The following is a 26,438-nucleotide window of genomic DNA, read 5'->3' as shown; positions in this document are numbered from 1 at the left end:
AATGCAAATCTATTGTGAAATGAAAGCTTTATGATAATATGCCCAAGGTTTGTCGACTTGTAATTTCGAAAATCATTTTTGTTGTTTTGCTAAAATAAAAACTCTGAAAAATAAAGAATTTTCTAGTTCTTTCAAATTCTTCTAAAAGTTTACAAGTTTGAAATTTTGGGGTGTTACAATTCAAATTCACAATAAAAAAAACCAAATCAAAACCTTAAATCCTAACAAATATCATTTGTAGATATGCTAATTGAAAATAAAAACAAACCCCTAAAATTCTAACCAAAATAAAACATGCATTCATGGAATCCTGTGTAATGTTGATTAAAAAACACAAAAATACCTAATTAAATATTTATGTCATGTCTAATGCTATTTGAAAAAAAAAACACAAAAAATTTAAAACCATAATTAAACATTTATTCCATTAAAAAAACAAATAAAAACCTTAACTCCTAAAAAACACAAAAAAAAACCTAAACCCTAATTAAACATCCATACTATTAAAAAAACAACTAAATGGAAAACATAAACACCAACAAGCATCACACATTATGTTAGTTAAAAAAAATAAAAGCCCTAAAATCCAAACCTTATCAAGTGATTGATTGTTTGAAATAAAAAACCAAATTCATTCATGATTCATGCTATATGGTAGATGCTTATATGTATATCACTCTTATATGCCATAGGTAAATTTTCTATATGGTAAATGCTTATATGTATAATATGCTTTTTATTTTTAGGTTTTTAAACATCTTTTGCATTTTCTCAAAAAAAATCTCATGCAAATTTAAAATGATTATCATTTCTAAGTTCTAAATTTCATCCCCTTAGAAAAAAACCAAACTCACACAAAGCAATCATTGTGATCTTGGCATTGACATCCCCATCGCAAGCATTTCAATGTTTTGATTAGCTTATGTCAAGCTCCCATATTTTTCTACATGAAGCCCTAAAATAAGATTTGTTCATACAAAAACTACACTGACAAATTAATGATCAAGCCTTTTTGCCATGTTTGAAAGTAGTAAACTTTTTCTTAGACTCATTTGTTTATTTTGATGCAATCATGGATCCGAAATCAGATCCAAGTCAAACAAACAAGAAAAAGTAAAAGAACAAGGGATGAAAGGATTGGGATCCAAGATTCAAATGGATCTATAGTTGGTATTTAGAATTTGGATTTTATTTTTTTGAGTTTTCATTCATATTCGAATTTTATCCAAGATTCACCATACAATTAGGGTTTTCTTTCATGCTATAAATACTTGTTATAAGATTTTTGAGATTGGTTGATTGGATTGAGAATTGTTATTTTCTTTAATTTTTATGCATTAGTTTTGTCAAGCTCGACAAGTTTTCCTGCAACCACAAGTACCTCAACTAGCATTGCAATGTCATGCCAAATAAGCTTTGTGTTTGCCCATCCTTGCAAACCATTACCGAAATAGAACAATCGATCATGATCATCCATTCTCTAGACTTTTCGCATCATCGAAGAGAATGACTTGACATAGTCTTGCATTGATCCTGTCTATTTAAGTGTCAACAACTTTTTATGAGACATTTTCTCTTGATTTTTAGGCAAAAAGTAGTCTCGTAATTCCTTTTAAAGGTCCTCCCATGAGACTATCTCTACCAACCCACATCGAACATCACCCAAGCGACGTCTCTACTAAAGAGTTGCTTCATTCGCAAAGTACATTGTTGCAGTCCACAGCCTATCTACGTTGTCCTCTATTCTCACAGCTTCCAAAAACTGGTTCATCTTGTAGATAAAGTTCTCGATATCCTTTGAGTCCCGCATGCCTTTATACTTTGCGGGCTCATGTAGCCTATAATGTGGTCTATCCACGTTTGTCGTCAGCTGGGGCAGTCCTCAACTACCGCTCCAACTGTTCATTCTTCTATCGGAGAACATTTAATTCAATAGTCATGATGTTGAACCGACCCAACAAATCATCAAATATGGTGGAAAAGTCATCTACCATGTAGTTAAGTTTTGTGGCAAGACTTTCTACCGAGTCTTCCACTCCCTCTATTGTTGTTTTGATCTCTACATTGAGATTCGTAAAAGCAATACAAGCCCCATTAATCAACTTCTCTATGTTGGTCACTATCTTAGTCAGCTCGGCAACATCATGTGAGATGGCTGACACCCGATCATCGACCATGAAATCTTCTTCAGCGGGAATCATACTACTTAAAGTAGTCATAACATTCTTTTTTGGTGCCATTGTCACTCCCAATGTCGACAAGGCTCTGGTACCAACTTGTCACGGGCTTAGAAGCGAAGGCACTCGTGATGTAGCTTCAAGTAATCGCAAACAACAAAGGTAGACCTTTTAAGCGCACAAGCAACACATAACTCGCGCGTACGAGAGAAAGCAAGAGTACGCACATGCACAATCACAAAGAGAGCAAAGAGGCAAGGATCACTATAAAAAAAAAATGTGGATTAGAGATGGACGCTATTCGTCGTTAATCCATCACTAAACAGCTTAGCAATGGATTAACGACGGATAGCTTTCGTCGCATATTTCTCGTCGCTAATTAGCGATAGAAATGATTTATCGCTACTTCCGTCGCTAATTTGCGATGAACATGATCCGTCACGAGTCTGTCGTTATTTTAAATTACCGACGAATAATATCCATCGTGAGTCCATCGCTAATTCGTCGCTAAATTTAAAAAATAAAATAAAAAAATTTGCTCCCTGTCGGGCGGTATTCCGGCAGCAATAGGCCAGACTTGTACCGCACCACACATGCGTTGCACCCAAGCGGCCCGGCTTGCCACTGCGGGGTCTTTTGCACAGAACCGGCGTGCTCTCTAGTGCCCTCCTGACCTAGTTCCCTGCTTTTTCGGCTCGGCCCCCCAATGTGGGGTCTTTTGCACAACGCAGGAGAGTGCACCTCTGAACCGGTGCACTCTCATGCGCGCTCTCTGGTGCCCTCTCAACCTGGTTCCCCGCTTGTCCGGTCCGGCCCGCCACTGAGGGGTGTTCTGCACAACACAGTGGCTGCACTTCCGAACCGACGCACTCTCCGGTGCCCTCCTAACCTAGTTCCCTCGCTTGTTCGTCGACCTGAAACCAGAACCCCCAACAAAATTGTTAGGTCAGGAACGGAAAGCCACGCTCGGAAAAGAAAATCACTTACCGGACCGGCGAGGTCGGACCGGCCTGGCCCTCTAACATCGGTGGGTGACTTTGACTCCTCTTCTTCCTCGCGTTCCTCTGCCACGAGGTCGTCCTCGTTCGAGAAGTCAAGGAGGCCTTCCACGAAGTAGTCAGTTTAAATTTTGCACAGGGAGAGAGAAAATTTCACGCCTTAGATGGGTCGGTTTAAATTGAAAAGTATCGATGGATTAACGATGAAATTTTTTTGTCGACAAACACTACAAGAAAAATGCTAATTAGTGACGAAATTAGAGACGAAAAAATTTTCTCGCTAATTCCGTCACTAATTAGCGATAGATTCGTGACGAAAATATTTTTTCGCTAATTTTGTCACTAATTAGCATTTTTCTTATAATGTTTGGCGACGAAAAAAATTTGTCGCTAATCCATCGCTCATTAGCGGCGGAATTAGCGAGAGAAAACTTTTCGTCATTAATTTCGCAAACATTTTGAATGTTAGCGACATATAGTTTTCTCTCGCTAATCCATCGCAAATTTGTGATGAAAAAATTTCATCGCAAATGTTTGTTGCTAATTAGCATTTTTCTTGTAGTGGATGCAAAAAGCTTCTTTATAGATACTTGAAAGCAAAGTACATTAAGAGGGGGAGAGAGGGTCCAAATACACAGAGTTCTTAAGCAGTAAGGCCTTGTGGGGCACTCGAGAGTGCCAAAGAGGTATATACATTATAACAAAAAAGTGAAAAACATGGTGGTCCGGAAGGTAGCCTGCTTTTAATCATTTTTTGTTAAAAACAAGATCAGTTACCTTTTGGGTTTTTGAATCCTGTGCCTTGGGGCTTACACCTTACCCTGATCTAGTCTTCCCTCGCCTTGTGTCTCTTGAAAGCTAAAACCATGCAGCCATGGAATTTGGAGTGTTTGGTGTTTGTGATTGGATCCGTAAGGTCCCCGTAGACTCTTTTCATATATTTCACCTATTTGCTAACGGTATGCTTTTATTGTATCCACAAATATAGTATATTAGATTTCTATTACAACTTTGGGCATTAACAAGATTCGAATTTTCCTACGAAGTCCTTTGATTGTGAAGAGAATTTTCATTGGATCAAGATTCCCTTTAGACATATTTATATGGTACCTTTTGAGGATTGATATCATAACTTTGTGGAAAGTGTTTAGTTGAAGACAAGACACCATACTTGATCATGTGTTTATGGCCTCTGAGCACTCAAGGAATCAAGAGACAAACAAGAAAGTAGAAGGCAACTTGTTTTTTTTCTGTTTTTTTTTTCTTTTTGTAGACAAGCTGGGTTAAGCGGAAATAGAAAGCCAACTGTGCGAAAAAAAGGTTGACGACAAACATGACATGGTTGGGTTTTACTTGCTCAATCTAACCTCACAGATGAGTAGTTTAGCATGGTTTAGTTATTAAGAATCACAATTTAGGACAAGTAATGTTGACGTAGAAACATGATTTTCATCAATCATAAAATTTTGGTGCATTGTTTGTTGTTATTTGGTTCAAAATTATAGTTTTTTTTATATATATTTACATGGAGAAACAGCCTTGAGACCTAGTCATACTGATTTTGCCTGCCAAACTTACCATCATTTGTCATTGGCATCATAAAACTCTTTGTGCTTACCCCTTGCCGCCAGTGAGTAAAATTATAGCTTTTTGAATTTTATTTTGTTCTTATTTACCTAAGCTTTTGATAAATAGCTTTTGAAGGAAAGCTCTACTGTATTAGCAAAGGTTGTCTTATATTGATCATTTTTTAAAAGCTCATAGGGTCTTTATTGTATAGGGCACGTTTTGAAGTGGGAAAGACGTAGAAAAAGTGATACAAAATATATAAAAAAATTCTTACTGTTTTTTTCGGTCTTTTCAAACAAGAGAAAAATTCTCTTTGAGAAAGTTTTTCTAAAAAGTACACTTGATAAAAACATTTTATCCACCTCATGGAAGAATGTATCCAGAAAATAGTGAGGTCCACTCCCCACCACTCATATCACCACCATTATTCACCATCTCACCATCACCACCACCACTACCACCATCGATTTCACCACCATTATTCACCATCTCACCATCACCACCACCACTACCACCATCGATTTCACCACCATTATTCACCATCACCACCACCACTACCACCATCGATTTCACCACCATCCACCTCTCAAAAAACTACCCTCTCACCCTGATTTTTCACTATCCATCACCACCATCCATCACACCATGACCCACCTCTCAAAAAACTACCCTCCCAACCATGATTTTTCACTATCCATCACACCATGACCCACCTCCTGAAAAATGACCCCGAAGAAGCTTCACCACCACCCATCACACCTGAAAAATGACGCCGAAGAAGCTTCACCACCACTACCAACCACAATGTTTTTTCACTACCACTCATATCCCATAAAACCAGTCCCCACCTTCCATCACACAACTACCACTACCATACACCATCACCCACCTCCCAGAAAATGGTGCCAAAGAAGCTCCACCACCAACAACAACCACGATCTTTTTTTACCACCATCATCACCCACCTCCTGAAAAATCAAGCTGAACAAGCTATCACCCCCTACTCCTCTCTTTCATTTTTTAAGATTTTTTATTTTATTTTTCTCATGCTACCCAAACAAGTAAAAAAAAAACTATTTTTAGAAAAAATATCATATCAAAATTTTCTTTTCTTATAAGAGTTTTTCTTGCTTCCAAATGTGCCCTTAGAGTTGATCTTAAGGGCAACACCCTCTGGAAGATGTCAATTGAACTTTGAATTTGCATTTGCATGTGACTTACTGTTTTGAATTTGTTTTTTTTATTCCTTTTCCTTCTTTCTCTTGGAGTTGCTGAGTGATTGTGTTGGGGTGGCCTTCTAGACTAGTATAAAAAAGAAGTCTTCGTAATGGGAGTTAGGTGCAGGCTTGTATCCCAAAAGTGAAGTTGTGTTGTACTCTGCTACACTCGGTTTTATACTGATGGAAATACCATTATCGTTTTTAAAAGAGCCCTTTACAGTGTGCCTCCAAGCTTTCAATTTGCATCCATTCTTCATTTTTCCAACATTGTCAGCCGTTGATTTTTGCAATTCCTAAAAATATCTGACTATATAATGCCATCGAACAATCTAAAACGTATTTTTAACTGAACAAACCACATAAATCATATCAGTATAACTTGATTTGCATTAAACAGAACAAAAAAGACTAAAACAAATATTTGGCTTCTATGGAGAGCACTGTTGAAGGTAGGCAAATATCCAATTCACGCTCATATCGTTTGCTTAGACTTTGGTTTCGCTTCCGTATCGAACTAAAATTCCACGTTTGAGTTTGAATTGTTAGCCAAGTAAAACAAATTGAAACAGGAGTACAATAGTGACACCAGGTACGCACCGATGATAATGCAATGGTGCCCTTGCAAAAGGGGCCACAATTTGCTCCTCAGACCTCTCATCAAACTTTAAATCGTGATGAAGGATACTGACCATAAACTTTTTTTTCTACCAACTTTCCTGTTGATGAGACCTACTTGGTTCATGTTGCATGCCATTGTCATCCTTGAATAAGATGGCCAACATCTCATGTATTCTCATTCTTCCATGTCAAATGTCACAAGCTTAGAAGCTAAGGCCCCCAGGATGGCGCCTCGGTCAATCATGGTGGTCGGGAACACCAAGAGTGAGCCTGTTTTGGGATCCTGCTCATGTCCTAAATACATGAACCTGAGCATAGTTGAACCCCTAGCAGTGACGTCGCTGCCCACCTCACCTGCTAGGCTGGTCCATTCAAAATATGCCCTTCTAGATTTCAAGATTCAAAATAAGACAGCCAAAGCCCGTTTTGTATTGCCTAGTTTCCAACACCCCAAGAATGGTTTAGGGTTTAGGGTTTAGGGTTTAGGGTTTAGTACAATGAGAAAACTTGGGACGCATGTTGGTTTTGATTTCAATCCCTAGGGGGGACCAACCTCTCAAACACCACGTGACACAAAGCAATAAAGAAAAACGTTTCGGAGAGACCAAACCAAATAAATAAATGAACCAAAAGTTGAAGGAAAGAAAGCAAAGTATCACCCAACAAATCACTCTGTCATTAACTCTTCTATGCTCTCTGATGCAATCATCCCCCACTGCCTTCGTAACCAATACAAACCAATGAACCCCCAAGTTTTTAGAGCCACCGTCATAGCCAGCCCCTGATTTCCAAAACCAGACACGCCTTCCCCTTTCCTCTCTCTTCCCACCCCCCTTTAAATAGAAACCTTCTCTTCTCCCTCTCGTACCCACAAAACCTAGATAAAGAGCTTCGTATTTCACTCCCTCACAGCCTCATCTCTCTCTCTCTAAAACCAGGCATCGGTTTACATTTTTTCCTCTGTGGGGTTTCCTCGCGTCTTCTCTAGCACGAAGGAGGAAATGGACACCAAGATCGGGCAGGTGGACGCGGCGAGGCCCATGAGCAGCGACGTGGGGGCGCCCCCGTGTCCCAACTCCGTGTCTGTGGTGCAGAACTCCGTCTGCCCCGTCTCCTCGGAGTCGACGCTCGGCCGGCACATCGCCCGGCGCCTGGTTCAGGTGGGGATCTCCGACGTCTTCTCTGTTCCCGGAGACTTCAACCTCACCCTTCTCGATCACCTCATCGCCGAGCCCGGGCTCAACCTCATCGGCTGCTGCAACGAGCTCAACGCTGGGTACGCTGCCGACGGCTACGCGAGGGCGAAGGGCGTCGGCGCCTGCGTGGTCACCTTCACCGTCGGCGGCCTCAGCGTTCTCAACGCCATCGCCGGCGCCTACAGCGAGAACTTACCGGTAATCTGCATCGTCGGCGGGCCGAACTCGAACGACTACGGCACCAACCGCATCCTCCACCACACCATCGGCCTGCCGGACTTCACCCAGGAGCTCCGCTGCTTCCAGACGGTCACGTGCTATCAGGTATCCTTTTTTTCTCCACTTCCCTTCGTCTTGATTCGGTCAGAAACTAAAGTTTTTTCATGGTTCAGAATGTTCTTTTGTGAAAATTCTGTGAAAATTGTACTTTTTGCATGATGGCTGTGGATTAGTTTATATCCGTGGATCTTTTGAAATCTAGCTCGTCCAAATTGAGAAGAAGAACAAGGATGCTGTTTGGTGAGATGGTTGTATATGTATCATTTCTGATCACTCTCCACCACGTTGATTCTGTGGCAAATGGGTCTTGGGTTGATCCAGTCATGCACAATCTAATTTAATACATGCTGGTATGAACGAATTCATAGCCATTGGATCTGCTGTAATCCAACTACAGATTTGCAGAATAAGGGAGAGAGAAGATGGTAATAAACGAATTCATAGCCATTGGATCTTTTGTAATCCAACTACAGAATTGCAGAATAAGGGAGGGAGACGATGGTGTGTGTTATAATGGTCATTTATATATGTATTTTTTTGCTCATTATGTGGTGTATCCAGTTTTTGGGCATATTTGTTGATGGGTGTGAAAAAACTCATCGCCATGCGATATGCCTAAATTTAAATCGTGAAAAGAATTTGATGCGTGTTTGTTATGGTTGTCAGATTGCCTCTTTCTTCTGTTTTTTTTTTCCTGGAGTTTTATTGGTTTTGATTGTATAAGGGTTCTTTTGGCTTACTTCTTTTGATTTATACGATTTTTCTGCTTTGGTAATTTTGTAGGCGGTCGTGAATAATTTGGAGGATGCTCATGAATTGATTGACACTGCGATCTCTACTGCGTTGAAAGAGAGTAAACCGGTTTATATTAGCGTAGGCTGCAATCTGTCACACATTCCACACCCGACATTTAGTCGAGAGCCTGTCCCTTTCTTCCTGGCCCCAAAGTATGATTCGGTGTTCTCTCGAGAGATTGATGTCATCTGTGATTTTGCTTGTTTCTGTTCTCTAATGGTTTTTGTTTCTCAGATTGAGCAACCAGGTGGGATTGGAAGCCGCGGTCGAAGCCACCGTGGAGTTCTTGAACAAAGCCGTGAAGCCGGTGATGGTGGGCGGCCCAAAATTGAGAGTTGCCAAGGCAGGGAAAGCCTTCGTGGAGTTGGCGGATGCTTGTGGGTATGCTGTTTCCGTGATGCCTTCAGCTAAAGGATTGGTTCCAGAGCATATTCCTCACTTCATTGGAACTTACTGGGGTGCTGTTAGTACTGGGTTCTGTGCTGAGATTGTGGAGTCTGCAGATGCTTACCTCTTTGCAGGGCCGATCTTCAATGACTATAGCTCGGTTGGGTACTCGTTGTTGCTAAAGAAGGAGAAGGCAATCATCGTTCAGCCAGACAGGGTAGTGGTTGCCAATGGACCAGCGTTTGGATGCATCCTCATGAAAGATTTCTTGAGGGCTCTGGCAAAGAGGTTGAAGCGGAACACAACCGCTTACGAGAATTATCATCGGATCTTCGTTCCTGATGGGTTGCCTCTCAAGTCTGCACCTGGCGAGCCTTTGAGGGTTAATGTTCTCTTCAAACACATACAGGTGAAGACAGAGAAGTTGTTTTGTTGAATCAGGGATCTTCTTCTCTTCTGTTTTATGAGGCTTATTCAAATTGAAATCTGGGTGTTGCAGGAAATGTTGTCTGGCGAGACTGCAGTGATTTCCGAAACAGGGGACTCCTGGTTCAACTGCCAGAAGCTCAAACTGCCACAAGGATGCGGGTCAGTGCTTGCTCGCTTTCCCTCTTCCAGTTTTATTATCTTCTTTCTCTTTTCTAATCGACATTGTCTCCATGGCTCCAAACAGGTATGAATTCCAGATGCAGTATGGATCAATCGGTTGGTCTGTGGGTGCAACACTGGGATATGCACAAGCTGCTAAAGATAAACGTGTGATTGCTTGTATTGGTGATGGAAGTTTCCAGGTAAACATAATAAAATATGTTCATTGGTTTAGGTACAGTATGGTGCCAATTTCTGAAAATTTGCATGGAGTTATGGAAAATGATAAATCAGGTTGATTGAATCTCCATACCGAACATGCCGAACATTTGAGACTCATGATCTATGTAAAATGCAGGTGACAGCACAGGATGTGTCAACCATGCTGCGTTGCCAGCAGAAGAGCATCATTTTCCTCATCAATAATGGAGGGTACACCATCGAAGTTGAGATCCACGATGGACCCTACAATGTCATCAAGAATTGGAACTACACAGGGCTTGTGGACGCCATTCACAATGATGAAGGCAAATGCTGGACCACCAAGGTGCTTTTCTTTTTCTTCTTTTTTCCTTTCCTTCCATTGGGGGTTCCTCTTAGTTTTGCACTGTGTTTTCTAATGTTTTCTCATTGTGGGGATCTGTGTAGGTGCACACTGAGGAGGAACTGGTGGAGGCAATAGCAACGGCTACTGGGGTGAAGAAAGACTGCTTCTGCTTCATTGAGGTGATCGTTCACAAGGATGACACCAGCAAGGAGCTTTTGGAGTGGGGATCTCGAGTCTCTGCTGCAAACAGCAGGCCACCCAACCCTCAGTAAATAAATATGGCCGTCCCTCCATTCTTGTCCCCATTTTTGTCTTTGACTCAGTTCTAGAGTGTAGCTGCATGGTATGCTTTGATCTTCAATTAGTCTTGAGCATTATATTTTGAGAGAACTCGCATGTGTACTTGATTTTACAATTGTGTTGGGAAGAGGGGACATGCTCATGTGCCTTTTATTGTTTTATATTTGTGCTGGGAAGAGGGGGGACATGCTAAAAATTTCAAATGTTCTTAATAGTTTGTTGTTTAATGGTGGTTTCCCTTTTTTTACCACTTATTATAATAAGCTTATTGTGTTGCTCGCCTGTTTTTGGTTTTTATGATATATGAATTTGAAACCCACGGGTGCACCTCTTGCTGTGAGGCCGGAGCTCAGCTCAGCTTATTGTGTTGCTCGCCTGTTTGCTTTGGTGGTCTATTGAGATCTAGGATTTTTGGACCAATGGGCTTGCGGATGAGCGAGGTGGTTTCTTCTGGTTATCCAAATAAAGAAAAAGAAAACTTGCGTGATCCTCTTAATGGGCTTGAGATCTTCGTCTATGTACACTGTGGTAGTGAGTGTGGTTTTGAAAGTGCCATTTTGCATTAGATTTGAACAATCTTCATTCTATCTTTTTTTCTGAAAAAGAAAAAGAATCTTAAATTGTTGGAACTTGAAATCATAAGCTCCACAGATTCCCTGTGCGGCCTGGAGTAGTTTCGTATCCTTGAGTTTGTAAAGGGCATTTGAGAATAAGCATTACCTAAGGGGTGGAGAATCAGGATAGGAAAAGTGCCAGACCCAACTTTTGTGTTAGTGCTATAGTTGAAAGAAGTTTACCCTGTGGTGTAAGTTTTGTGAAATAAATTTTTAAAAGATATTTTTTGATAAAAAAGATTTATGCAAGCTAGACACAAAATCATAAAAATTGACTCGCAATAGTGGTGAATCTGAATCAAACTCAAGGAATAAGAGAAAACTTTGTATTATACGGAAATCTCTTTGCTTTAAAAATAAAATTACTTAATTAATTAATCAACTAAGAGTAAGGCCTTTTGTCGTGGGTTTAAACAAATAATAAATAGTAACATGTTTTTTACAAGCTTCTAATCCCTTTATCTTTTCCTGCTTCTTGCTTGCTATTGAGGGCTCTATGAAGAGTTCAAAGGGCCTTTTGGGGATTTCGGAAGACTCTTCTGAAGTACTTTTGAGGGTCTACCGTACGTCCAATCATTTTTCTGCAAAACATAATTACAAAATACAGAAGAATTAAACAGAAATTCAATTTTAATTAAAAAAAATCACAAAAACAAGAATTTCATTATTAATAACAAACTAACTATACGTAACAAATATGAACTAATATGTAACAAACTAAAGCACTAAACGATAAAATAGCAAAACTAACTATTCATCAAGAAATTAACTAATGTAGCAAACTATTACTAACTAAGAAAATAAGAAACTAGACTAACAGAAAATTAAAAAACTAAAACTAAAATACTACTAAAACTAAAATACTAACATGCTAAACAACTAGGGCTGCAGTATGAAATGGCTAACAAGTCTGAAGATAAAAATAAAATTAATCTTCTTAAAACAATCAATAACCAATCAACCTAATTCAAGAAAGACTAATAATAGATCAAAACGAGCAATAGCTGTTAGGTATTTAATAAACAATGTAAAATTAACTATAACTACAGATCAACCAAATTATCTTATCTACTTAATGAATGCAACTATGAATTAGATCAAAAGAATTGGCTACTATTCAAATCTATCTAAAAACGTCTAAGTCTAACTAATCTAACCCCACGAATTTGAACTAAACTATTAACTAAGCTAAGTTCTAACTAATCTAACACAATTCGAATTATATTAAATTGAAACACATGTCATTTAATTAAGGTAACGACAGGAATTAATATACAGCAATACAATAAATCAACCAAATACTCATGATACCCTAATTCGACAATAATTAGTGAAAAATGATAGTTAATGAGTACCAATCAAATATCTACTAAACATTGCAATTAAAAAAAAACTGAAATTAACTTCACATTACTACTGATAAAAAAAATAAACTAAACTACTCTGCTAAAAAAATCAAGTTAGCTACTATTGATTTCACCAATGAATCTATTTTATTCTAATCCTTGAACAAAACCAATTTAAACAACTAACAAACATCAAGAACACTAACCAAACGTTAAAGAAACTACTATAATATTGAAAACAACATGATTAATGAAGAGACTCAAACTACTCGCGCCGACTTGATTAAAACACAAAAAGTGATTAGGCATTAAAACCAAGAAAATCAGTTATTTTAGAAATATTACTAAATTAAGTCTAATTAATATCAGAAATTTAATCTAAACTAACCTAACCTAACCTAACCTAGGTGTAACATGAACTGAATTTAAAATCACTAAAATATCAAAAAACTATATGTTGAATCTTTCAATTTGAATAAAATAATATTATTTGACAAAAATCAAGAAAATCGGTTAAACTAAATTAAGCTATTTTATTTTTTTCTTTTTATATTTTCAAATGATAAACATAAAACTCAACTAAACTATATGCAATGAATATGTGATGAATAAATAAACTATATGCAATAATATGATGTATGTATGCTGCAGGAACTAAAACTAAGATAACTATGAAACTACGGAGAGACGAGAAAAGAAATGTACCTCACGATCTATTTTTGATGGACGGGTTTAAAAAAAGAACGTGGTCCTACCTTTGAGCTGCATGTGCCTTCGTCGAGATGAGGTAAGAAGAACCGACACAAAAAAAAAGGTTAGAAACAAGACAAAAACAGGGAAGAAAGGAAGAGAACAAGGGAGAACCGATTGGGAACGAGGATGAGGAAGAGAAGAGAAGAGGCCTGGAGAAAACACGTGATCCATGGCTGAAAACATGCTATTTATACTAAAAAAATTAGGTTACATGTTTTTTCCAGAAAACTTCAATTAATTTTCAAAAATTTCAAAATAGTACTTCTGAAAAAAACGTGTTTCACAAAAAGGACTCTTTTAAACCGAATGAAATATTAATTAAACACTTCTAAACTAATTAGACTAAGAATTAAAAAGTTTTAAACAAAACCAAACACTAAAAAATGCAGGAAAGAACTTGTAATATGTGCTTTTTTTAAAAATTCAAAGCAGTTTCTCAAAAACACTGATAAGAATGAATTTTTAATGCATTTTTTCACTGGATCATACATAAAATAGTATGAATAAAATGCAAAATTTATGCATGATCGCCCTTTTTTTGTGGTGTTGCAAATGAAACAGTTGAAATATTGCATTAGACTTCACATTGTTAAGCAGTGTCGTCGTTGTCACGATCTTTTAGCTAAGAACCGTGTGGTGCCTAGGATGCGGACTAGGCAAGCTTGTGGAGTAGAAGCGGCACGCAGACGTGACCCGGAGCAACGTAAGGTGGTGTGTCAAGAGATGGCACCGATGAGCGAAAGCAACGGGTGTGAGGCAACTCTTTAAAGCCACTACATGAAAGCGAATGCCCAATCAGTGCTCATAGTACTTGGAGGGCTCAACGAAGCTAGAGGCTCGTGGGCAAGCAACCTTGAGAGGGATGGTCACACGCGAAGCCACAAAGTCAAGCGATGTGACAGACAATCACCAATAAGCACATGCAACCTACAGGCAAACAAGGTGATGTGGCAAGACACCAAGCAAGCAACCGAAGGGGCGAAGACATAATGTCCAAGAAATGCAACTTTTATTCATAAGTTAGCCAAGCGGCACTTACAGGTGTAGCATGCGAGGTGGCACAATAGACTCATTGTGTGGCAATGTAAGGTGGGTCGGTCTTGGAAGAATGGGCCTTCGAGGGGAGCTCTACCTACCAATGAGTCCCCCTCTAAAGGTGTTATGGGTGCTGACTCCCTAAAGATAGGAGGAACCCCAAAAACACTTGGGAAACCATAAAAATTCTAAGAGGTTCTTCCTAGCCATGGGGAGGCAACATGAGCACTCATTGGCATGAAGCTCTTGGCACCGTCTCTCCTAAGCTATTTACAAAGTCATCATGGCTTGTGTGAGCAACGGAGTGCTTTAAGTAAGGTTGTACAGGGCTTAAACAAGCAAAAAAGAGTGCATGGTTGTGCCATGGCCATGCACGCAGGGCATGACATTCTCCCCCCGTCAAAAATGTCATCGTGCTCGATGACTATTGCAGCCAATTGAGATACTCTTTGATCTTTTCTTGAAATTGAAAGAGCTTTTTGGTGTCCTCCCATGTTGCTTCAGCTTTGAGATGGTCCTTCCACTTGACAAGAAATTCTTTGTAGCCACCGTGTGAGTTCTTACAATGGTTGAAAATATAGTCAAATGTCCAATTGTCATTGGTCCGGAGTGGTGCCAGAGGATGCGTTGACTAGCCTCTACTGGGGTCTTCACCATCAAGATGATAGGACTTGAGTTGACTGACATGAAAAATCGAATGCAGTTGAAAGTGTGTGGGCGGTTCCACCTTGTAAGCTAGGTTGCCAACCTTCTTCGAAATAGTGAACAAGCCTTCGTACTTGCAGACAAGGCCCCATGTTGAACTTGACCATCACTTGGTCGCTAATGTTGAAAGCCAGAGGTCGACGTTTAGGATCTCTCCACTTCTTCATGCACGCATTTGCCTTCTACAGGAATTCCTTCGCAAGTTCTGTTCTTTTCTGCAAGTCATGAACAAACTGATGGGCAAGGGGGGTCTTGTCTATATAGCAAATAGCTACAATGTGAGGTGTCAAGGGTTGCTGGCCTATAACGAGTTCAAAGGGGTTGTGGCCTGTAGATTTGCTTTTCTGCAAGTTGAAACTAAATTAGGCAACATCTAGCAGTTTCACCCAATCTCTTTGATTGCCACTGACAAAGTGCCTTAGTCTTTGAGCAACGCGCTCATCCTCTCATTCTGCTCGTCTGTCTGCAGATGGAGGGCAGTAGAAAAATGGTGTTCCGACTCTAAGAGTTTAAATACCTCAGTCTAAAACCTGTCAGTGAAGCGATGATCGCGATCATTGACTATATCCTTTGGTAGTCCACAATATTTGACCACATTCTTAACAAAGAGCTGAGCAATGTGGTTTGCAGTGCACATAGGCAGAGCAGGGATGAAGATAACATATTTTGAGAACCTGTCCACCACTACGAAAATAGAATTGAATCTGTCAATGACTAGAAGCACTAAGATGAAGTCCATGGAGATGTTCTGCCACAGACGGTTGGGGATTAAGAGGCTGAAGAAGACTCGCAGGTTTCTAATTGCTAAACTTGCCCTGCTGACAGATGAGGCAAGTCCTCACATATTCCTTAACATTGTTGTGCATGTGGGGCCAGTAGTAAGCTCTTTCGATGAGAGCAAGAGTGTGATGTTTGTCGTTGTGTCTAGCCCACTTGGTATCATGGCACTCTTTGATAAGCATCTTCCACGTCGAGTTTTAATTGGGAACGAAGATTCGCCCCTTCGTCAATATCAAGCCATCTTCAAAGGTATACTTTGTTGTCTTATCTGTCTTGATCAAGTCCCGCAGTTGAGGGACCATGGGGTCGTAGTGCATTCCTTCACGAATTCGATCAAGGAGGCCGCTGATTAGCTTAACAAGAGAGGGCTCTCCTTTACCCAGGGATGCCAGCTCAGCCCTCTTGCTTGGTGCATCAGCGACATGATTGGTACTCCCCAGCTTATAGAGTAGCGTCATGTCGAATTCGGCAAGGAGCTCTTGTCATCGCACATGTTTGAGACTCAGCTTCTTCTAAGTCTGAAAATAGCTTATAGCTACATTGTTAGTGTAGACCACGAAAGGAGATCCCAACAGGTAGTGACGACATATCCTGAGGCAATGGACTATGGCCGTCATTTCACGTTCATGCAAGGAGTAGCGTCGCTCTATGTCGTTTAACTTTCTACTCTCAAAGGCAATAGGGTGGCCTTTCTGCCCAATGGTGAAGTCTGAGGTGTCAGTGCGTACCTCAAATGGTTTGGAGTGGTCCGACAATTGCAAAACCAACTCAATTGTGACAATCGCCTTAAGCTTGTAAAAGGCGGTCTACCATTCTATTGTCCAGACATACTTTCGATTATTTCTAGTAAGGTCGGTGAGTGATGCGGCCACGAGCGAGTACCCTAAGATGATGCATCGATGGCTAAGCCAAAGAAAGACCGCAGTTCATGAATCTTGGCAGGAGGTTCTCAATCCTGGATGACTCGTATCTTTCGAAGGTCCATGTACAATTGATTCTTGTCAACAAAATGCCCCAAGAACACAATCTTTTCTTTGCCGAACATGCACTTCTCTTTTTTCACGTACAAGTTATTGTCTCGTAAAAGTTTAAAGACAAGGCGCAAATGTTCAGCATGCTCTTCCCGACTATTGTTGTAGATAACTATGTCTTCGAGGTAGATGACCACAAACTTATCTAAGTATGGATAGAAGAGCTTGTTCATCAACGTCGAGAAAGTGGTTGGCGCGTTAGTTAAGCCAAAAGGCATCAATAGAAATTCATAGGCACCATATCGAGTCACGCAAGTCGTCTTTGACTCATTACCTTTGGCAATACAGACTTGCCAGTACCCATACTGGAGGTCAAGCTTCGAGAATATACAAGCACTTTCCAGCTGGTTAAACAAGTCTGCGATAAGGGGAAACAGATACTTGTTCTTTATAGTAATCTAATTTAGTACCTTATAGTCTACACATAGTCGTTTTAATCCATCATGCTTAAGATGAAAGAGCATGGGAGCACCAAAAAGAGCTTTGGAGGGACGGATGATGCTGGCTCTGAGCATCTCATCTAACTGACGATGCAACTCCTTAAGTTCCAGAGGAGCCATATGGTAGGGTACCGCAGCAGGAGGCTTAGAGCCTGAAACCAACTCAATTTGGTGGTCGACCTCGCGACGGGGAAGTAGATGCTTCAAAAGTTTGGCGAGCATGATATCGCTGAATTGCTTCAAGATGGGTACCAGTTCTGGAGGGACGTCCGCCTCTGGCACAGGCGAATCTTCTTCCTTAATGGCCACTAAGAAGGTCTCATCCCCTTTCTTGAGGCCTTTCTTGAGCTGTAGAACTGACACCATAAGCATCTTGCCACTGCCTGAGGAGTAAGCTGGGACCATGCATAGGTATGACTCAACTATTATGTTTATTGCGTTCAAGTGTGGCATGGGAACAACCTTATGGGCACGCAGAAACTCCATCCTGAGGATGACTCTAAAGTCATCGAGGGGCGTCACCGAGAAGTTGGTGAAGCCTTTCTATATGCTAATCTGAATAGCCAACTCCTTTGCCTGACTAAGGATGGGCTTAGCCTCTGAGTTCACCGCTTTCATGTGGCTTTCCTTTCTTTCGGCCTTGAGGCCGAGTCGGGTAGCTTCGTTGGGAGAAACAAAATTATGAGTAGCGTCAGTGTCCACCATCGCCTTGGTGGTTTTGCCATTGATGTACACCTTTAATATATTAGTTCCTTGCTAACAAGAGGCTGAGGAGGAGCACGGCTCCTCGAAATGCATTCAACATCTAAAGGGCCCCCATCTTCAATTCTTCCTTACGATCTCCTTCTTCGATCTGAACCACATTGGCGTTGACTCGACGATCGAAGCGCTTAGGACACTCAGCCATCCAATGCATAGCACTGCAAATAAGGCAAGGAGAATTGGGGCATTGTGGACGTCCTGAGTGATTGGACTTTCCCTTAGAGTGATGACCATCATCACGCTTATGAGGACAACGATTGGACTTCAACGTATCATCATGTTTAAGTCCCTCATGCCTCACTCCATCTCTCTTTTTATGCTTCTGGAAACGTTTACCATTATGCTGATAGCGGGGCATATTTGACTTGCTGCGGTTGTCATTCTAACGTTCATTCTTGCGCTAGTCAATAAGCTTCTCTGCGACAATGATGGCGTCTGCCACATTTTGCGAGCGTTGCTTCGGTGTTGCCTTTGGATATCTTGCTTTGCCCATGGCTAGAAGTCGTGTATGAAATGGAACAATCGATCTTTTTCTGGCATATCAACGATGTTTAGCATAAGGCTAGTGAAATCCTTAACATAGTCGTGAACGGGGCTAGTATGTTGAAGGGCCATCAGCTTGGCACATGACTCAAACTCTGCATTAGTGGGCAATAAGTGACTTCTCAGCTTCGCTTTGAAGTCTTCCCAAGTGTCAATTTCGATAAGCTCACGGTCGATGTCTTCAATGCGTCAACGCCACCAGAGAGTGGCATCACCTGAGAAGAACGACATGGCAGTGTCTATTTTAACTTCATCATTTCAGATTTGAGCCAATTTCATATAATGTTTCACTTCCCAAATGAAGTTCTCTAACTCTTTCGCATTTTGAGCATTGATATACTTCTACGGGTCGAGGAACTTTCTTCGGTGACCTTACTGACAGACACTAACTCCACCTTGGGCAAGGCCACCTTGTAAGAGGCGTTCAAAGGCACATGTGGTAGCAAAGAGTTGGATGTTCTTCTCTTCTAACTCAGTGACACATTTATGCAGTTGGGACACTTCTTCAAGCAAGGGCATGAGATCACTCACTTGTTCTCGAACAGTGAGCAGCGAGAGCAACTCCCTTACTTGGTCACAGATAGGCACAAGTTCAATCACCTTGGCTTGCACCTCCTAAAATGCATTGAGGTTGGGTCATACATCATGTTCTAAGATTTGATGTTCCTCAATGTTAGCAATTGTTCTTCCAACCACGTTCAGAGTATCATTGATTCGAGCAATGACCGCTTCTACGCAAGTCAAGCAACCTTCGAGGAGGCCTCTATCGTGAACTCAACATAGGGATTCGAGGGACTAGTCGTAAGAGGAGGTATCAGAGGAAGCTGGGAGCTTTTAGCCACTCCCGAGGAGCTAGAGGATGCTCAATTCTTCCTGCTTTGCCTGACAGGGATGAAGCCTTTATCTTCTAAGGACATGACAGGCAATGAACGATGGCTCTGATACTAATTGTCATGATCTTTTTGCTAAGAACCGTGTGATGCCTAGGATGCGAACTAGGTAAGCCTGTGGAGCGAAAGCGGCACATGGACATGACCCGAAGCAACGCAAGGTAGTGCATCAGAAGACGGCATCGATGAGCGAAAGCGATGAGTGGGAGGCAACTCTTTAAGGCCATCGCGTGGGAGCGGATGCCCAATTAGTGTTCACAGCACTTGGGAGGTAGCTATTAAGGGCTATTGTGTAGGAGTGGATGCCCAATCAGTGTTCATATCCCTTGGGGTCCCAACGAGGCTAGAGGCTCATGGGCAAGCAACCTTGGGAGGGACGGCCACATGCGAAGCCACAAAGGCATGTGGTATGACAGACAATCACCAATAAGCATGTGCAACCTGCAAGCAAACAAGCAAGTAAACAAGATGGTGCAACAAGGCACCAAGTAAGCAACCAAAGAGGCAAAGACACAATGTCCAAGAAATGCAACTTCTATTCATAAGTTGGCCAAGCGGCACTTATAGGCGTGGCACACGAGACAATACGGTAAACTCACTATGGGGCAATGTGAGGTGGGTTGGTCTTGGAAGAATGGGCCTTCGAGAGGATCTCTACCTACCAACGAGTCACCTCTAAAGGTGTTATGGGTGTTGATTCCGCAAGGATAAAAAGAACCTCAAAAATACTTGAGAAACCATAAAAAATTCAAAAGGTTTTTTCTCGCTATGGAAAGGCAACATGGGTTGGCACGAAGCTCTTGGCACTACGTCTCCCCTTAAGCTATTTAAAGGCCATCATGGCCCTTGTAAGCCACACAAGGCTTTAGGTAAGGCTTTAATGGGCTTAAAAAGCAAAAAAGAATGCATGGTTGTGCATCTTGGCATCTCTCGAGATGGGTGTGGTGTGATTCTCGAGAAATGTTGAGATGGATGCATAAAAAATGACCTCGTTGCATTATAAGACATAATACAAATAGCTGGGCTTATCCCATTTTTATGGAGAAGTGGGTTGCACAGGGGAAGACTCATCATATGGTCTTCCTTAGCTTCCATGCGTGCCTCTAGAGCCTTGAACTAGATGTTCAACTCTGCATGCTGTTCAATTTGCACATCTCTTGCAAATTGCTCATGTTTGCTTTATTTTCGTGATTTTTCTCGTAGGTAGGGATGGCAGTAGACCGGGGAACAATGGGGTCCCACCTCGCCTTGCCCCATTTGGACAGAGGATGAAGGGCATGAAACGAGGATGGAGGCAGGGATGAAGGTTAAAATCTATCCACGTGCGGAAATGAAGGCGGGGATGGACTTACGCTTTTCCCCGTCCCGTCCCCATCCCAATCCCCGCCTAGCCCTGTCCCCAATCCTTCAAGGGATGACTATAGACTAAGGTGAAATGGGGCCCCACCTCGCCCCCATTTGGACCGGGAATGGAGGTGGGGATGGAGGTTAAAATCCATCCCCATGCGGGGATGGAGGTTCGAATTTTGAAACGGGGTGGGGGGTGGAGACCTTGTCCCCCGCCCCGGTCCATTGTCATCCCTACTCGTAGGGTAACTTGTATATTTGCAAGGACTAGCAAATTGCTTTGTTTACTATTGTTTCTTGGAACTTGATTGGGACTTGAGCCAACCTTACCTTATACCTTGAATAATAAATACCATGTTATTCTCTGGTGCTTGTGGTCATTTTCTACAGCCATACATGGAACCTTTGTAATTGGAATCGTATGAAAGGAGGTCATTACTCCATTTTTATATACTTTTATATGGAAAGGATCCGGAATCTCGAACGGCAAACACTCAAAAGAGTATATTCATATAATTCTCAACCGGTAGGAATTAAGTAATGCATCTGGCAAAATGGGTCCATCACCAAGTGGGATGTTGGCATGCCATATTCGTCCATTCCTTGCATGTCGTAGTAGAGGGAACATAAGAAAGCCAATCATTCTTGCAAAGGGTGAAAATTCCTATAATGGGAGAAGAATTTGTATCACAATAGGGCATGTTTGTTTCAGCCCCTTTCTTATTCGTGCGAAAGGGAGTCTGTCTACCAACGGGGGCTCCGGTTGTCTGGTAGGAGCAGCTAATGCACGTCACCTTGTGTTGGGATGTTGCAAGTTCAAATCCCAATGGCATCGTTGTATAACTGGCAGGGGTCCGCCTAACCCCAGCTTGCCTTTCAATAAAATAAAAAAAAGAAAAGAAAGGGAGCCTGCTCCGCACAGTGGAAAAGTGGCTGCAGGCCCCGCACAGTAGCTTTCCCGTTCCCCCATTTTCATATGAAAACTGTGACCCCCCGTTCGGTCGTTCCCTCTAACGGGGAACGACTTTACTGTTCATATTGCACGAAAAGTGGCCTCTATCCTCAGGCATGTGTAACAATTTAAGTAACCTCTTGCTTCACCTTTATGGAGGTTTACCAGTATCATAGAATTTCCCACTGTCCCACAAGGTGGCCTTCCTTTACTTGTTTAGTGAAAACTACCAATGGACTTGAATGCCTTAGATCAGTTGTTCAAGGTGAGCCATTCTCAGGGGGGGAGGTGGGGTGGAGGGACAGGATAGAAAGAACGTCATTCCCATGATTGTCTTGATATGGTAAGAGAAAAGAATTTGCCCTCTTTCGTTATTACGGAGGAGCCCAATTATGCAGATGAATGGGACAGAATCCATAAGTTGGTTTCTGTTTTCTAGCATACAAACTTGCCCTTCATGCCTTGAAACCAACTGCTCAACGAGGAAACTTGCATCCTAATGGTTGAAATATTGGCCATATAAAATATGAACATTCGATATCGCAATGGAAGAGGGTGAACCAGAAGGCGATGGGTAGGGATGGCAATGGACCGCCCCGTTTCAAAATCGAAACCTTCATCCCGGCACATGGATGGATTTTAACCTCCACCCCTGCCTCCATCCCCGTTTCATGTCCTCCATCCCCGGTCCAAACGGGGGTGAGGTGGGGCGGGGGCCAGTTTCCGTTGGTCTATAGTCATTCCTTAAAGGATTGGGGACCGGGCGGGGAAAGGCGGGGATTGAGACGGGGACGGGCCTGGGAAAAGCGTAAGTCCATCCCCGCACGGGGATAGATTTTAACCTTCATCCCCGCCTCCATCCCTGTTTCATGCCCTTCATCCCCGGTCCAAACGGGGCGAGGTGGGGCGGGGGCCGTTGTCCCCGGGTCCACTGCCATCCCTAGCGATGGGGGTTCACTGTGATTGGCCTCCCTTAGGAGGCACAAATGCACTCAACGACTCGAAGCTGATGACATTGGAGAGCATCAAGGGAGACGCTAATACGCCCCCACCAACCATCAACAACTCGTATTCAAAGACTTGGGCGAACATAGTGGAAGGGGAAAGGAGGGCAACCTCCAACCCAGTTTTGGCCTATAGAAGCAGTGCCAACAATGAGAAACCCGGATTGCAATCCCGAAGAGACGTTACGAAGAACTTCTTGAACAACGCAGGTGGACCGCCATTGCCGGATTTCCTGGAGGTCTGGTAGACAGAGGAAGTATCTACCGATATATGTTTGATGCCCTGCAAGTGCAATGGCCCTTAATGCTACGGCTGACCCTATCGACTCTCAAAGACGGATTATTTCTCATTTCTGTAAGATCTGAAGAGCATTACCGGATTGTATCTCGGAAAGAAGCTTGGCGGGTAGCCGGCAAAACATTAGTGACGAATAAGTGGAGCCCTGGCACACCGATTTGGCTAGAAGTTAACACCACGTTGCCTTTGTGGATCCAACTCCCCGACCTGTCCCCGGAGTTATGGTCGGAGGACATCTTTGAGAGCATTGCGGCATCGATTGGGGGCGCATATGTGGACACAAACGTCTACACAATGAAGGAGAGGCGACACTATGTCAGGGTTAAAATAGAGGTCCCACTCGACTTTACACAACAACCGGCGGTGGAAATTGAAGTGGAAGGAGGAAGCACTTACTGGCATGAGGTTGTTTACGAACAGAGCATCAAGTTCTGCCCAAGATGCGGCTCCATCACACATTTGGTCGTTCATTGTGGCCTACAACCAACATCATCACCCATCTCAAACAAAGAGGATGACGCATCACAAGGGTGGTCACAGGTGATAATTTCTCGCCGGAACCGGCGAAGGATCAAACAGGTGAACCCCGAACCCTGGGGCAATCAGTTCGAAGTCTTGCAGGAGAAAGGGGAGACAACGCTTGGATGTGAGGAAATGCCTAAAGCGACGGTCGGTGAGCCAAACAGAAGCCGCCTACTGAGACACAAGATGCTTTTATGGCGGAAGCAAAGGATGGGGACACCAAGCACTGCGAGGAGGATGGATTGCTGGCCCCAACCTCTCATCCTCAAACCAGGAGGACGTCAAAACAACTCCTAGGCCCAAGGGATAAGGCATCCCAGGAGGAGCAGACAACCGCTCAAGCAACGTCGACGGGTAGCGTCAAAAACCGGCATGGTGGTTGACACGATGCCCATGGACTCGTCGAATCTCCACCAAGCAGAGAGTCGGACATGGCTTCTGGAGGGCGGGAGTCCAGGAGTGAATCCCAAGTTGCGTCCCAACCATCTACTGAGCAGCTGATGACACCTGGCGTCAGGTACGCCCCTTAGAACATCCTGGTTTCCTTGCTTTAACCTACAACCTCTCACCGAATTGGAAGATAAGGGGATTGGGCCATCGGTGGGCCCACCAGCAGATAGTGAAAGTTAGATCGGGCCATCGGTGGGCCCACCAGCAGATAGTGAAAGTTAGATCTGGATTTTCTTCTATATACCAAGGTTACAGAGAAGTTACAACAGATGGTGAGAAAGTTCCCAGAATTTGAAATGATGGGAAACGTTAAAGCTATAGATAGCAGTAGGACAGGAGAGTCTGCATCTGGAACCCAACGTCTATCAAATTAGAGGTGATGTTGTGCACGGACCAGTTGTTAACGGTCCTGGTGGAACATAGGAGTGACCAGAGTCTAGGACAGAACGAAGCCTCCAAGCGATGCTAACTCTAGCAGTATTTAGAACACCCGAAAGATAGTCTAATTATATCTGGTGATTGAAACACCACAAGATAAGCATTGGAAACAGTTGGGTCAAAATTTGGTCACATGGACAGTGAGCGTTTCAACGCCGTGATCGAAACTTGTGGTCTTTCAGAACTGAATGCTCCAAGCTCATCTCTTGCATGGTACAACCACCAGAAGGGTCAATTTTACAAAGCAGGGTGACTTGACCAGTGCTTTGTCATTAATCAATGGATCCGATGCTTTTGAACAGAGAAGGAAAGATAATACCAAGACTTGTGTAGGATCACAACAAGAGAACCAGAATGTAAAGGGGCTCCCATCTAGTCCTTGGGGGCTCCCAACGCCGTCGGGGCCTCAACGACTAGATGAGTGGGGCTCCTTGTACAATATGTAAAAGAAAAAAGAAAAAGTAAAGGTAAAAAAAGAGAGAAAAGGAAAAATACAAAAAGAAAAAGGATTATATGAAGATTTACCAAAATACCTCTATCAGGTTTTTTGGGTAAAAAAAAACAAAAGATAAAATATTTATAAATATATATTTATATATACATAATTTAATAGTTTATGTGGGCAAGGATGAGTGTGTCTTTGTGATCTGGTATGTGTACATCCATGTCAGTGTAGGTGTAGGTGTAGGTGTAGGTGTAGGTGTAGGTGCAGGTGCGGGTTGGAGTGTGTGTGTGTGTCCAAGCGGGTGTGTGGGTGTGGGGGGGTGTTGTGGAGTTGGGGCAATGCTGTGAATGGGCTTTGGGTTCGGTGTTGATCCTTCACTATGGCTTGCTTCATTTCCCTGCTCGTTGTAGTTGTTGCATCAATCTCCGCCTCTATAGACTACAGACAACAGCTTGCAGCTACATCCCGAGGAAGTGGAATAGCTTATTTCTCCTTTCAGAGGACCATGGTCTTTTCTGCAGGATCTAGGCATCCAACTAATGATTGTCATCATAGCTGGAATGCCAGCGGCTTCTACTCTTTCCTCTGAGAAAAGTGTTTCTGTTTTTAGACCGTTTGCAATTTGCAGTTGTTTTCCTTCTGCGAAATTTGGATTCACAGTTGCGATGAGAGGTTCTAGATCGTGTTCGTGGTAAGTGGTCAAACTTTTCTCTCTCTGGCTTTGGGGTTCACGCGACTGCCACTTGAGTTGCTTGCCCATTTTCAAGTCTGCTCACTCTGGACGCATTCGGCAGGGCATTTAGACGGGGTTGTTATAGTGTTCAGTCAGCTATGGATTTGGGACAGACTAAATTTAACCTCTTGTTGGCTTTTTCTCTTGAATATATTTTGTTTCTTTTTCTGTTTCTATTTACCTCAACATTATTGTGTATTTGTATTAGCTTTTACTTATAATATTATATCCTTTCGTGGACGCCATGGCATGGCTGAAACTTTTACTTGAGACCGTTCATCAGCCTGTTGAATGGTGGACTTTACTAGAATGGGTTGAGATGGGCATAACATTTTTTTTTAATTTATAAGCTGAAGAAATTGCACTGACACGAAGACCTGGTTGTGTTGGCTCAGCCTGCCACACCTATGATCATCGTGCCGGTAGCGTAAAACTTCGAGGCTAGGACCCCTACCCCTGGGGCCTATACTACAGGTTGCCTTGCGCAAAGGGGCGACACCCATGAGAATCGAACCTTGACTGCCTGTCTAGCAGGCAAGGCCCCACCCCACTAAGCCAACCCCCCTTGGGGTTGAGATGGGCATAACATAGAACCACAAATTTGATAGTACTTGGTTGTGTCTTCATATTCAAGTAATGGTTGTGAGAAGCTATGTTCATTCTAAATTTTGAACTC

General features: G+C 42.3%; 1 protein-coding gene and 1 long non-coding RNA gene across 2 annotated transcripts; one reads left to right on the top strand and one right to left on the bottom strand.

Annotated features, from left to right (window-relative positions):
• The first annotated feature begins 7,439 nt into the window (after positions 1-7,439).
• Positions 7,440-10,924, top strand: LOC149839450 (pyruvate decarboxylase 2). The gene is made up of 7 exons (XM_090002554.1): positions 7,440-8,102; positions 8,841-9,004; positions 9,087-9,648; positions 9,739-9,827; positions 9,913-10,030; positions 10,186-10,374; positions 10,476-10,924. The coding sequence occupies exons 1-7, from the start codon at positions 7,584-7,586 to the stop codon at positions 10,644-10,646; spliced, it is 1,812 nt and encodes a 603-aa protein (XP_089858680.1). The 5' UTR covers positions 7,440-7,583; the 3' UTR covers positions 10,647-10,924.
• Positions 10,925-11,632: 708 nt separating this feature from the next.
• Positions 11,633-23,773, bottom strand: LOC149839449 (uncharacterized). Its single transcript, XR_016431324.1, has 3 exons — positions 23,571-23,773; positions 23,253-23,461; positions 11,633-11,869 (listed from the first exon to the last, which is right to left on the bottom strand). It is a non-coding gene; the product is annotated as an uncharacterized LOC149839449 (long non-coding RNA).
• Between the last annotated feature and the right edge of the window lie 2,665 nt (positions 23,774-26,438).

The sequence above is a fragment of the Nuphar pumila genome, chromosome 4 (genome assembly GCF_984573655.1).
Source record: "Nuphar pumila chromosome 4, dmNupPumi1.hap1.1, whole genome shotgun sequence".
Classification (NCBI taxonomy): Eukaryota; Viridiplantae; Streptophyta; class Magnoliopsida; order Nymphaeales; family Nymphaeaceae; genus Nuphar; species Nuphar pumila.
This window is presented reverse-complemented; position numbering and strand designations above follow the sequence as displayed.

Bases quoted from the DNA above. Each gene is read 5' to 3' on its own strand.
- LOC149839450 (XM_090002554.1), top strand. From the start codon at position 7,584: ATGGACACCAAGATCGGGCAGGTGGACGCGGCGAGGCCCATGAGCAGC. The intron at 9,828-9,912 runs GTCAGTGCTTGC...GGCTCCAAACAG, and splicing joins AAACTGCCACAAGGATGCGG to GTATGAATTCCAGATGCAGT. The intron at 10,031-10,185 runs GTAAACATAATA...TGTAAAATGCAG, and splicing joins TTGGTGATGGAAGTTTCCAG to GTGACAGCACAGGATGTGTC.